Raw genomic sequence first — 13,520 nt, 5'->3', positions numbered from 1 at the left:
GGTGTTCGGGTGGCCCGGCAAACCACACCCATATGTTTTGGGCATGTCCGGCCCTGGAGGGGTTTTGGAAGGGGGTGGCGGGGATTTTGTCGGAAGTGGTTGGGTCTAGGGTCAGGCCGGACTGGGGGCTCGCGATCTTTGGGGTAGCTTCGGAGCCGGGAGTGCAGGAGGCGGGAGAGGCCGGCATTCTGGCCTTTGCATCTCTAGTAGCCCGGCGCAGGATTCTGTTACAGTGGAGGGATACGCGGCCCCCGAGTTCGGAGACCTGGGTCAACGACATGTCTGGGTTTATCAAGTTGGAGAGGATGAAATTTGCCCTGAGGGGTCGGTACTGGGGTTCTTTTGGCGGTGGCAGCCCTTTCTCGATTTCCTGGCGAAGGGGTAGAGAGTGGTCAGTCTCAGCAGCAACCAGGGGAAGGGGGGGGGGGCAGGGGGCTGGGTTTGGGGGTTTGTTTTTGCGGTGGTGGGTTTGTTATGTTATTTTCTTTCTTGTATTGCTATTTGTTATTATTTATTTTGGGGGGGGCGAGTTCTTTTCTTGTTTTGGTGTGGGAACACGCCTTGTTTGTTTTAATTTGCGGGGAGAAAATTTGTTAAAATTTGTTATTGTTATTATTAAAAAACTTGAATAAAATTTATTTAAAAAGAAAAAGAAAATGTTAGCATATTATTGGAAACTGATTCCTTCATATTAATAATAAATAAACAGCAGGGGAGTCAGCACAGAACCCTGTGGAACTACACTGTGCCAAGACTAGTCTGTTCCATTTATCATCACTTTGAATTACTGAACCAATTGGCAATCCAGTTCACTAATTTGCCATTAATTCTGTGAGCCTTGATCTTTTAAGCCATCATATTCAGATACTTTATTGAATAATTTTCCAAAAAAAATCAAATAAAATTATATCTGCCCCACAGCATTTATCCATTGAATTAGTGGCTGTCTCATAGAATTCCATCGGATTTGTCAAGCTATAAATGTTGATTATTCCTTCTGGCCTCAACACCTTTCAAATGAATTTTGATAGCATGCAGTAACTGTTGCTCTTTAGCATTGTCCTTCCCCCCCCCCCCCCCCCCCCCCCCCACCCAATAGACCAAGTTAATTAATAACATAAATACAAGCTTTCATTGCTCAAGTTAGGTATTGAGACAATATTCTGCAAGGACTGTTCTATATAGCTCAACAAAGACTATCCCCCTTGCTGCTGGCATTTCCCCTTCACCTCTCCCCACCCTCCCCTGCAGCCCCATCCTTCAAGCGGCTGTGTGCGTGGCTCTGCAGAGGATTCACCAGATTTCCTGCCTCACTTTTACCATCCTCCTTTAATTACCCATCCCAGCCAGTCCGACGAGCTGCCCGCAACTGCTGTCTCAGTGCATGCTGACATATTGCAGACGAGGCCTGGCTTTCATCTAGCTTGGGTCTGATCTATAGAGACCATGTCAATGGTGCGACCACACCAATGCCATAATTCCAGAATGAAAATAAGCCCCACCGTAAGCTTTCTGTATGTATTAGTCGGTGATCCATGCCATTAAATGCAGGTGGTGTTGTTGTGCTGTGTTTGAGGAGTGGAAATGAATGCAGGGGGGTTAGGATTTCTCAGGAGCAGACCGTAGTTCTCTGAGGTACTGAAGACATCAAGAAGTAAATTTCATTTGGGTCCTTTCCTGGATCTCATGTTTTTGTTGGAGTGTCATGTCACTTCTCTGATTATTTTATTGCACATTCAGTGTGGGCTGACTGTCTCACAGTTCCCTTCCTGCTTGGGGACCCCGATCTAGTTAAGAAAAATGACCCTGCCCCTATAATCTGAGGTGGGGTCTGAGCCTCATCAGTTGGGAACCCTTAATTGCCCAGTACAATGTCACTGGTGCAGAGAATGCTGCATTTATATTGGAGATAGATGTTGAGGGTAGTGAGACTATTAGCCTGCCCAAACTGCTGAAATTCTATGGATTTTAAAGCTCAAACATAATAGTTGGGCTTCCTTAGTTGCTAATTCCCAAAAGATCACAACTTCTAAAGCCTTTTTTTAGGTTTAAGTTGCTTTTTTTTCCCCATAGCTTCACTTCTTAACCTATATGCAAGTTGGTCTCTAATGGTGTCGTTCAAGGCATCTCCAAACTCACAGCATTCAGCTAATTTCTTCAAAATAGCTTTGAATTGTGTGATTGATTCACCATTTTATTGGTTACATTTACGGAACCTGAATCTCTCGCCAATGACCAAAGGTTTAGGTCAGAAGTTGAATTTCATGTGGTGTCGCTGTCTGTTGACAGAAGTGTTATTTTTGACCTGGAGGATACCTGTCAATACATTTGTCCAAAACTCCTCAATTAAACGAGAGTTCTTGTCCCTTGAAGCCATGCATTGTTTCTCAGTCAAAGAATTTATTGCGTGACTTTTTGGAGGACTGTATGAAATTGTCTCATTCAATTGCCTGTTAGAAATGATATGGGATATCTTTGGGGGATTTGACTGACTTACAAGGTGCTTCTAAAGAAGCTGGGAGGGGGACGGTGGCACGGGGGGGGGGGGGGGGGGGGGGGGAGTCGGCAGGTAAAAAAAAACATCTATTTACTTACCAATAAAATTTTAGCAGTTTCAGATATTTCTGTTCATTTGTGAAAGATACTAAACTGTAAATGCACATCTCTTGCAGCTTCACCCTTTATATCTAGACACTAATATCTGTCACCCAACATTTTTTCCATAATGGTTTATGTAAGATAAGTGTGCTGATTTCTGTTCTTCTTGACCATTTGATGTCACCTTTGATTGTTTTTTCCACTTCACTCGAATGAGTGCAAAACCCATGCGGACAGTGTCGTTTTTCCATTGTGCCTCCTGGAGATCTTGGTGCATCTCTTCAAATAAAACTTGCCATACGTTGAAGCAATATTAATTGAATGAATGAGCTCAACCCTTTGTGCAGTCGTTCCAGATTACCCCACAGCATGGGGTTTGATCGCATAAAGAGTAACTGAAGTCAATTTACACTGCTCAAATGTATGGTATATTTGCTCTTTGTAACGTTCAAATTATTCAATCTATCAGCAAAAATAGAGATGGTAGGTGTCACATTTTGCATGAAATTGTGTCACAATATGCACTCAGGCATATCATGAGGTAAAGACAGGGAGTGACAGATACCCAGGTTAGCCAATCAACACACAAGACAGAACACAGCCAACACCAGACACAACACTAGAGGGGGGTTTCCTACCATAAAACACACGAGGCATCAGCACTCTGCCTCTTTCCACTGGTGACAACTGTAGTGACAGTCAGAGTGTATATATCAGTTAGCACTTTCTACACGTGGATCAGAGCTAGTGTGGTCTAGTTAGTTAGAGTTAGCACACTTAGAGTAGTAGAGTGTCAACCTACAGCAAGCTGTGTGCATGGTCAGAAGTTCAATAAATCGTATTGAACCAACGTCTACGTTTGGTGTCTGCTTTACAGTCCAACTGCATCCAGTTGCAGCCCGTATTACCCCAGGGTGAATAACACGACAAGTAGTTTTTTTTTAAATTATTCAATCTCAAGATGTGCATTTCACAAGGCAAACATTCATTGCCCATCCCAATTTGTCTCGAGAAGGGGTTGGATTGGATTTTGACGGAGCAACAATGTTTCCAAGTCAGGATGGTGTGTGATTTGGAGGTGATGATCCCTGCAGCTGCTGCCCTTGTTTTTTTCCCATCTGGTGGATATCACAGCCTTGGAAGATGCTGCTTATAAGGTTTGTTTAATGTCTCATTGCATAGAAGGAATTACCCACCTGTGCCACTTCCTACGTGCGCAGATGGCTCACATTACATTTACAAGATGTTTTGGTCTCCAGGAAGAACTCAAATTCTTCACCTCTGTAGAATATATTTCCTCTTCTCTTCTCATTGCATAATTGACTTGATAAAATTTCACCTTCTCATATTTAATTCAAAGGAATATTAAAAGAAGCATGTAGACTGTGAGCCCCATATGCTTCATTTAATATTGTTACTGTAGTATCTTGAAGGACTGGCGACCACTAAGTAGAGTAATGAATAAGTGGTTTATTAAGGCAGCTAACTATTTATAGAGAGCCAGATAAAGGTGAGCATACTCCAATCTCCTGACAGTAAAACCCACGCACAGCACCAGGATTTGCGTACTCCGGTCCAATTGGTCCTGCGGGTCACAAGACCCTCCGAGAACTTGGCCCCTTAAAGGGGCACGCTACCACTTACCCCCTTCCCCCCACTTTAAGTCCCTGATTAAAACATTTACAATGTTACGCAACAAATGGATCTCAGCACAGTCCCTTATAAGGTACGTTGGTCCAGGGCCTTCATTACCCTTTGACAACATCATAATTCACCAGTGGCTGCTCCCACAGTAGAGGTAACTTCACCTTGAACCTCGACTTCCAAAGGTGCATCCCTGCAGACCATTCCCCACTGGATTATTACTGGGCTCTTCCTCAGGGTAGCGTGCTGGGGCATTACTTTAATCTGTAGCACTGTCAGTGACAGGCATACGAGGGGCAGGCTGCCCCACAGGTTGGGTGTGCGATTCTCTCCTTCTCAAATGCTCCAGGTGTTTCTTTCCCCTTTTCCCTTGCACATCTTTCTCATATGACACTGGGCCTATTCTGGCCACGACCATTCCAGGGATCCAATTTGGATCAGCACCAAAACTATTTTCATATCCCCAGTCGTCCACTTCAAATGTTGTTTAAACTGTACACTTCAGATCGATTTTCAGGGTTATTCTCAACACTGTATACTGGAGATGCTGTTTTTCTCGTTGGCCCCCTGTAGGCTCTGCCTGGCATTGCACTTCCTCCTAATTGTGCTCCCTCCTATTGCAGGCGTAACATGTAGTTTCCCTGATTTCCTGGGATTAATCTCCCCCATAATGATAGCATTCTTCATAGCTCCTGGTCTATGGACTAAATTTCCTCTATCACTACACTCTTTTTTGCTCCTAGCTTCTTTGCTCCTTGCCTTCGTCCATGGCTCTCGAACTGCCAGCAGCTTCCCACCCAACTTGGTGGAACTCATCTGCTTGTTCCTTTCCCCCCTTTTTGCACTTTTCATAGCCTGCGCCACCTCCAATACCTTCTTTAATGTAATCTCTGCCTCTGTTAACAATTTATTTTGTATGGTCATGTCACTAACACTGCAGACTAGCCTGTCACTCAACATGTCATTGAGTACTGTCCCGAACTTGTAATACGAAGCCGTTTGTTTTAGGTGCACCACGCACACAGCTATCACCTCCCCTGGGGCAGCTTGTCATTTTAATAAATTTGCATTGTTGTATTATCACCGAGGACTTCGAGTGGTAGTATACCTTGACTAATACCACCAGCTTCTCAAACGTTTCAGAGTCGGGGCATCTGGAGAAGTCAAACTCCTAATCAAGCTATAGGGTGGGGCCCCGCAGGCTGTAATAGGATTATCTGTCGCTTCTCTTCTCCCCCAATTACTTTTGCCTTAAAGAAATAGGAAAGGTGTTTGACATACAGCGCCTATTGCTCCGTGTAGGATCGAATGGCTCAGTTTTCCCAGAAAGGGGCATTTTTACACTCACAGACAACTGAACAAGTTTTCTTCAATGGAATGGCTTGCACACAAGGTCTTATCTCCAGATTTACATAACCGCAGGAAAGCACTTCGATTGATCCTCATCGCCAAATGTAGTATCTTGAAAGACTGGCAACCACAGAGCAGATTAACGAATAAATGGTTTATTAAGGCAAATAACTATATACAGAGAGTGAGATAAAGGCTATCGTAATCCACGACTCCACCCCAGGATTTGCACGCTCCAGCCCGATTGGCCCTCTGGATGTCATGGCTCTCCGATGACTCGCCCCCTTAAAGGGGCAGGCTGCCATAGTTTCTCAACAGTTAATTTATAGGTAGCACAACACCATTAGAGAACAGAGAGAAACTGAAAGGACGAAGGAAGAGGAGAGTAATTTCATAGAACTACTAGACTTAAAATCAAAGGATATGGCATTGCTGACCTTGTATTTTATGTCAACTTAGTGTCAAATTGGCCTTGGACAGTAATGCAAACCAGATCATTGTAAATTTGCAGTCTGTTTTACACACCAGCCAATTTTCTTTTCAACTGACTTCTATTGGGCTGCAAAATAGCCTGTTAATTCACGATTGCCATTTTGCCTGACTGCTCGACATTTTTGTCCCGGTGATATTTCTTTTTGAAAGTCGACTCTGAAACTCTTGCTATTATGTTGCTAAAACAGTCGGCCTACATTTATTTTTGAAAAGGAAGACTTGTATAGTGCTTCACAACCATTGGATGCCTCAATGAGGTGCATTTGAAGTGTAGTCACTGTTGCAATGTGGGAGCCAGCCAATCTGTGTGCAGCGAGCTCCCACATACAGCAATGTGATCATGACCAGACAATCTATTTTTGTGATGTTGATTGAGGGATCAATATTGGCCAGAACACCGGGGTGTCTCCGCTCCCCTTCTTTGAAATAGTGCTATGCTGCTGTACTTTTACATCCAGGCGAACAGACAGGTGCAGCCTCGGTTTAATGTCCCATCCAAAAACTGTCCCTTCCGAAAGGGCAATACTCTCTCGGTACTGCACTGGAGTGTCAGTGTAGATTTTTGTGCTCAAGTTCTAGACCAGGACATAACCCTGGAACCTTGTGACTCAAAGCAAGAGTGCTACCAACTGAACTGACACTCAATGGAATAAAATGCCAGGGTCTACTCTGGCTTGGTTGTTGGAATTTGATGGCACAACTGAAAATGTCTTATCTCATGGGGTTTGACTAGTTCATTTATCATTTCCCAGGTGAAAACAAGGGAATTCACCCCCCCCCCCCCCCCTCCCATCCAAGCCGCTGTTAACCTCATTCTTCAGACAGTGGCAAAGCCTAGAGAGTGGCCTATCTTGCCGCCTTTCTCTTCCTTGCTGGACAGAGAAATTGGGCCTACTAACAACATCCCACTTAAAAACTAGATTAAAGTCGAGAGCACGCACTGTGAAGAATTCCGTGGAGGTACCCAGTATTTCATGCACTGCTATTCAATGAAACATCTGATGCACAAATGTAAAATGTACTGGAATGTTCTTCACTCCCATAGTTAATGCATACTACTTCCTGGGAACTCCTTTATCTGTATTGCAACAGTGCTCTCCATTCGTCTATCTGCAACTACATTCTAGCTCGCACTGCATTCTTTGTCTAAAAACAACTTTGCTAAGTCTTTTCACGAGATGGATTCTTGCACCAATTTCACATTGCTAATTCTTGCAGTCATTGGAGTACATTTCTAACTGAAATACACTAAAAGATAAATTTTGAAACTTGGCACCTCCAAGATCATTTTATTGTTGCAGGATTTTCCATGTCTGGATCGTGATCGGGATCACTCACTGTTGTACTGTATGTACTGCAGCTTTCTTCGTCATTGAAATTTAAAATAATGTCATTCTGATGCAGCCATCAATGTGCCAGGCTTCGTTTCTCACCTCGTTAGGATGGGCAAGAAGGAGCAGCAGGATTATGCCATCACAGTGCTATGTTGCTGGATTGCTATCAATGCATCTGGACTGACTTGATTTCATGCAAGAGGAACATGATTAAAGACATGCCGGAGAGATCAACAGGCATCAGAGGCAGGCTGCTCCCCACCTGACGACATTATCAGCAATCAGATCTGCAGGCTGAGGCACAGCTGTTGGAGGGAACTGTCCATGCAGGCTGTGGTTTAACAGGGAGGCAATTGCCAAGCTGAATCATCTTCTGCAATGCGACCATTTTCCAAAGCCTAGGTCAAGACTCTCTGTCACCTCAACTTTTTGTTTGCCTCCAGACCCTTTGAGGCAAGCATAGGATTACCTTCACTTTTGCCCTATTTGTTTCCAATAGAAAATCCAAACAACTAAGACACTTCTGTGCAAAATCAGCACACCTCCATGCAACACGACCATGAAAGGCCTTTGGAGGAGCAGATTCTTGCTCCGTCACCACTCGCTCTTCCTCACCTGAGAACTTCAACTACCTGAATGCCTACCTCCTGAAGCTCTCTACCTGCATTGTTTATGCTGTAAGTGGCGAGAGGATCTGACTTTAGAGTTACTGGCAGCGAAGGTGATCTACTTTTCCAAAGCCGACAATAGCGGAAGAGGAACATATGTTTGAATATTGGCGAGACGCTTTCAACCAGAGCTTGCATCTCAAGCTACATTGGGTGATGCTTTGGCAGCTGTGTCTATGTGTTAGTTAGTGAGTGACAGAACATGAGCAGGATGCTACTAGATCTGACCTTGGGTGAAGCATTTGCAGCCAGATTATTTTTGTGTTGCAAAGAGCAATTACCGATCTGCCGCATCTAGTGCAATTGAGTGATCAAAATGCTGAGTGTGCCTCTTGTAAAGGCATGATATGAAGCAAGATACAAGCGCCACTTGTCAATTAAGTCATTCCAAGTCATGCACCCAGGAGATATCAAAAGCAAACAAACCTGCAGTCGTGATCATGTGAGCCACCCAAGTATGTGATGAGGTGAGGCCTGTACCCTGTCTGGAATTTGTTTTGTGTTGACATCATACCTTATGGATCGCTATCACCTGTCTATAAGAAACACATAGCTACTTTGGTGCAGGTCATTCCTGGATATACTCCAGTGAAGAAACCAAACTGGATTTCGAATGATTCCAGTAGAATTACCAGTTAATCGGATGTCTCCAGTAGAATCCAGCTGAAACCATCAGAGCCAATTTCTCTCAGTTCAACCGTGAACTGGTCTGAATTGATTCTTCCTCCTGGGGACGTCTTGACAATTTAGTCTGGCACTAAGCGTGTGAATGCCCAATCTTCCAGTTGGATTGCATGCCCCATCAAAGAGGGAGAACCTAATATCCAGCTGCCTGATGAGGTATTTTGAATTGAGCATGTTAACGTGATGCTCAGTCTATAATTTCTGCTGCTCCTCCTTGGAAACCAATCTCCGAGTTGTTAATTTTACATTTCAATTTAAATGTTCTGGAGATGAAGCTGACTGAATATGAGCTGATTTTTCCTGGGGCTGTTCAGCTTTACTGTAGCATCAATGAATTAACTCATTGGGACGTGAATAGACTGCCAGGCAACCAATGAGACAAATTATGAGATGGTATGTCCCCTAATTAATGCATATGAGATGTTTAGATCATTTTTCAAACGACTGAGTCGCAACTCGCAAGAAAATGCCTCGAGATACAGTTTTTCAAGGAGTCAAGGGTCACTTTGCTGAAAACGGCATGGCGAGATCCAAAAGGCAGTGTGGGACATAAGGGAAATTATTTTAAAAAGTACTGTCCTTGAAATTGCACCTTGATAGTTGAATTTAAACCGCTTAATGCACAATGCCCTTAATTTCCTTCTCTGCTATTTTAAAGGAGGTTCATTTACATAGGCTTTTTTCTGCATTGTGATATTCGGAAGATAAATTTTGGATAAATGTGAAGCATTCACACACCATTATTCACAACATAATTCCAGGCTCATTATTCGTTCAAAGCAAAAAAGGATTAAACAAACATCAGGCAATGATCAAATAGAAAACATTATGAGGAAAGGATAAGGCTAGACGGAGTGCGTGGAGAACCGTTAATTTTAAGCTGGCAATTTAAGTCATATTGAGCCATTCAATTTGTGTTTATTTTTGCCAGTTCAGTTGTTTCTGAGATCTGAATTGCTTTTCCCCTTGTGAAAGGCCCAGGCCTGAACATAATTTGCAGTTGTGAGGTAAAATTGATGCAGATAATGGCCTGTCCTGTGTGCCAGCGACCTCCAGGACATCCAATGCAAGGGTCAAAATAATTTGAGTGCGAGAGGGACAACATTATGGGCAGCACGCTAGCATAGTGGTTCGGACAATTGCTTCACAGCTCCAGGGTCCCAGGTTCGTGTCCCAGCTGGGTCATTGTCTGTGCGGAGTCTGCACGTCCTCCTGTGTCTGGGTGGGTTTCCTCCGGGTGCTCCGGATTCCTCCCACAGTCCAAAGATGTGCGGGTTAGGTGGATATACCATGCTAAATTGCCCATCTTGTCCAAGAAAAAAGGTTAAGTGGGAGTTACTGGGTTACGGGGATAGGGTAGATAGGTGGGCTTGAGTAGGGTGCTCTTTGTAAGGGCCGGTGCAGACTCGATGGGCCGAATGGCCTCCTTCTGCACTGTAAATTCTGTACAAATTCTGTAAATTCTACCGTGACTATGTTTTTGTTCAATAATACTCAGTATCACAATTAGTTCTTCACTGAAAAACTTATGGGGCGGGTTTCTCCGACCCCCCAGCGGGTCGGAGAATCGCCGGGGGGCGGCGTGAATCCCGCCCCGCTGCTCCGATGCTGGCTGCTGATTTTTCGGGTGGGCATCGTGCCGCGTCGGTCGGGGGGCCATTGGCAGTGGCCGCCCCCCAGCGATTCTCCGGTCCCCGATGGGCCGAGCGACCGCCCGTTTTCGGCCTGTCCCGCCGGCGTGGATTAGACCACGTCTGTACCAGCGGGACCTGGCTCTGAGGGCGGCCTGCTGAGTCCTCCGGGGAGGCGCGGGGAATCCAGCCCCTGGGGGGGCCCCCACGGTGGCCTGGCCTGCGATCGGGGCTCACCGATCTGCGAGTGGGCCTGTGCCGTGGGGGCACTCTTTCCCTCTGCGCCGGCCTGTGTAAAGTGCCAGCCATGGCCGGCGCAGAGAAGAAACCCCCTGCGCATGCGCGGGAATCACACCAGCGGTTCTAGGAACACGCTGGCACTCCTGCACATGAGCCAACTTGCACCGGCCGGCGGAGGCCCTTCGGTGCTGGTTGGAGCGGCACCAACCACTCTAGCGCTGGCCTAGCTCCTAAAGGTGCGGAGGAATCCGCACATTCCGGGCGGCCCGACGCCGGAGTGGTTCACGCTACTCTTTGGCGCCGGTACAGCCCGCCCTGCCGGATACCGGAGAATCCCGGCTGTGATGTCTTTGTCATGTCTTCCCATAATGTCTTTATTGAAACAAAAATGATAATTAATTTTGAATTAATTAAAAATGATTGCTTTGTTTTTCAATGCAACTCTATACCCAAAGTGACCAGTAGCCTCCATATTAGAAGCAACCTTGTGAATGTGAAAGTCAAACAGGTCGGAAGAAGTGACATGCTATTGGTGGCCCATGCCATTTGTTCCTATTCAATTGCCACATTCACATTAGCATATAATTTTGACATGCTTCTCGTAGCAGTGGGCCCAGAAAATACGAAATGTCAGTTTCTCTTTTGTATTGCTGAATACAAATATTTTGTCAAAGCTTTTCATCTTGCACTCATTAGGACAATCACAAGAATATCATTGTCAGGGGAAACAACAACTTTATACTGTATGTCAAGGCAGTGCTGATTGGTTTTCAAATGGAATGTGATTGTTAGAGAGACATCGCCATAGCGAATACACCAGTTGGTGATGACTGACAGTTAACTGCCAAGCATTGTTGGCAAATTAAACCAGGCAACTTGACTCTGATTAGTCGAGGTATTGCACTGAGGAATGCACCAGCAAATGGTTATCACCTATTTTGTTTAGCCAAAACAACCAAAATGTAACTGTTCTCTCTGTCTGCAAAGAATAGGGCCCTGTGTATTAATGTACCTAACTTTCAGTACATGACAATCAATTTTTAGCACACTGAGGATTATTTAGCAAATGTTGTCCAGTTACAGACTTGGACATTTTTCCGATGAATTGCACCTATCATGCCAAAAGTGCTGACTTTTCAACCATGGTGTCATCTTTTTGTCCTCAGAGGACATTCAAATGATAATGGTCCTACCAGTTTCAAAATCCTTGATCGCAAGATCAATATTGTAATAGCGTTGAAAATGTTCAGTTAGCCACACACTGCCTTACACACTGTTCAGCACATGGCAGACACGACTCACTGCAATACGGAATCTAGTTTTACCTACATGAGGATACAGTTCAAATGGGTAAATGTTTATTCTATTTGCACCTTCCATCACATTACCAGCAGATGTGACGTGCCATTCCCAGTCCAGTGGGCAATGCTATTCCGCACTCCATAGCTTTTATTCAGCAGAACATCAGGTGGAGCTAGGTAGCAATACACAGTATGAGTTCCTCCTTCCAATCTCTCCTTCAACATATTTGGAAAACTACAAAATTCTCTTCCAGGCATTTCTAAAAGGGGTGAGATGTGTATTTAATTTAGATTTTTGTTTCTAAATTTTAATTTTTATGGAATGTGGCAAAATGTTTTCCCTCTAATTTTTCAATCCTGTCATTTTACTCTGGGTTGGCAAGTGAGAGATTAAGTAACACATAAAACAATATCAACTTTCATAGAGCCTTAACTTTGTAAGAGAAAAATTACATCAAGCTAAACGCTTAAAAATGAACGGAAACTCTGAATATGCTGTTCAATCAAAAACAAATAGCCCCAAAATAAATTATTTTAATGTTATTCTGCAATAGTATTTTGTCTAGTCTTCTCTCGCCTGCAACACTACTCACTTTTATGTTATTGTTTCTCCAGCAAGAAGAGCATGTGAATGGCCACAGACACCTTTGCTGACTCTACCACCAGTCCTACCCCATGGCTTTGCCAACAGCAGGAGGTGAGCTGACAATATTAAATGAATAAATTTCCCAAAGAAATTGTGTTTCAATATCATCAATATTATAAAGGGGGGGTGGGGGGGGGGGGGGGGAGTAATTTTAATCCTTTGAATTCAGTGTATATGAATTGCTGTTGCTGCTAATTAAGGTTCTTGAATTATGAGTACTTTAAATATTAAGGGATCTGATGTTTCAGGATGAAGAGTTTCAAAATTAATTTAAAGAATTACGCTGGTGTTCCTATTTACATTTGCACGTCCAGTTCAGGCAAGACCACTTGATGAGGATTGTGGTCAGATCTTGACTGCAGAAAATATTGTTTTTGTTTTACATCAGAGTTCTAGTGTAATGTTTATTTAATTCAATTCTGCAGTACATTTTGGAATGTAAAACATCTTTTAATATCATGGTTAAGTTAAACTTTTGATCACATTACTCACTTTTCATTTCACCATTTTGCAGTGGTATGCGCTATTTCCTATTTCTCTAGCCGAGATGATTTTACCTTCCTGGGTTGTAATGACAAGTGTTTTTTTGCAGAGTACTATGGGAGTAAGGCATCATTGAGCAGTGATGCTTTCTGTTTAAATTGGTGCTGTTACCTTATCCACAGTGTGGATCAATGACATTGCTTTCCCATAGTGCTTGGCAGGGAGATGTATTTATCCCAGTCAACAATGTTCATACAATGCTAAGATACTAGCAAGAACACCTTTTGTCATTTCTGGCACATTAGATCCCATGAGTAATCTCAAAATACATTCTGAAATCAAATCAATTCAGTGGCTCAAAGGTAGAGCAAGAATTTTGGTTCGAAAGAATCCTTCTGTTCAGAAGTCATGATAGGTGAATGATGTGATTGTTCCACTTGGCAAACTTC

General features: G+C 43.8%; 1 protein-coding gene across 5 annotated transcripts in view; it reads left to right on the top strand.

Moving 5' to 3' along the window:
- Positions 1–13,520, top strand: part of LOC119965900 (catenin delta-2-like) — a 1,408,928-nt gene that overhangs the window by 245,944 nt on the left and 1,149,464 nt on the right. For all 5 annotated transcript variants that reach the window (XM_038796885.1, XM_038796882.1, XM_038796883.1 and 2 more), the window contains exon 2: positions 12,558–12,639. In XM_038796885.1, coding sequence (XP_038652813.1) covers positions 12,618–12,639 — 22 coding nt within the window. In that variant the 5' untranslated portion in view covers positions 12,558–12,617. The remainder of the gene's footprint in view (positions 1–12,557; positions 12,640–13,520) is intronic.

The sequence above is a fragment of the Scyliorhinus canicula genome, chromosome 5 (assembly GCF_902713615.1).
Source record: "Scyliorhinus canicula chromosome 5, sScyCan1.1, whole genome shotgun sequence".
Classification (NCBI taxonomy): Eukaryota; Metazoa; Chordata; class Chondrichthyes; order Carcharhiniformes; family Scyliorhinidae; genus Scyliorhinus; species Scyliorhinus canicula.
The sequence above is the reverse complement of the archived record's forward strand: the minus strand, read 5'-3'. Positions and strand labels throughout refer to the sequence as shown.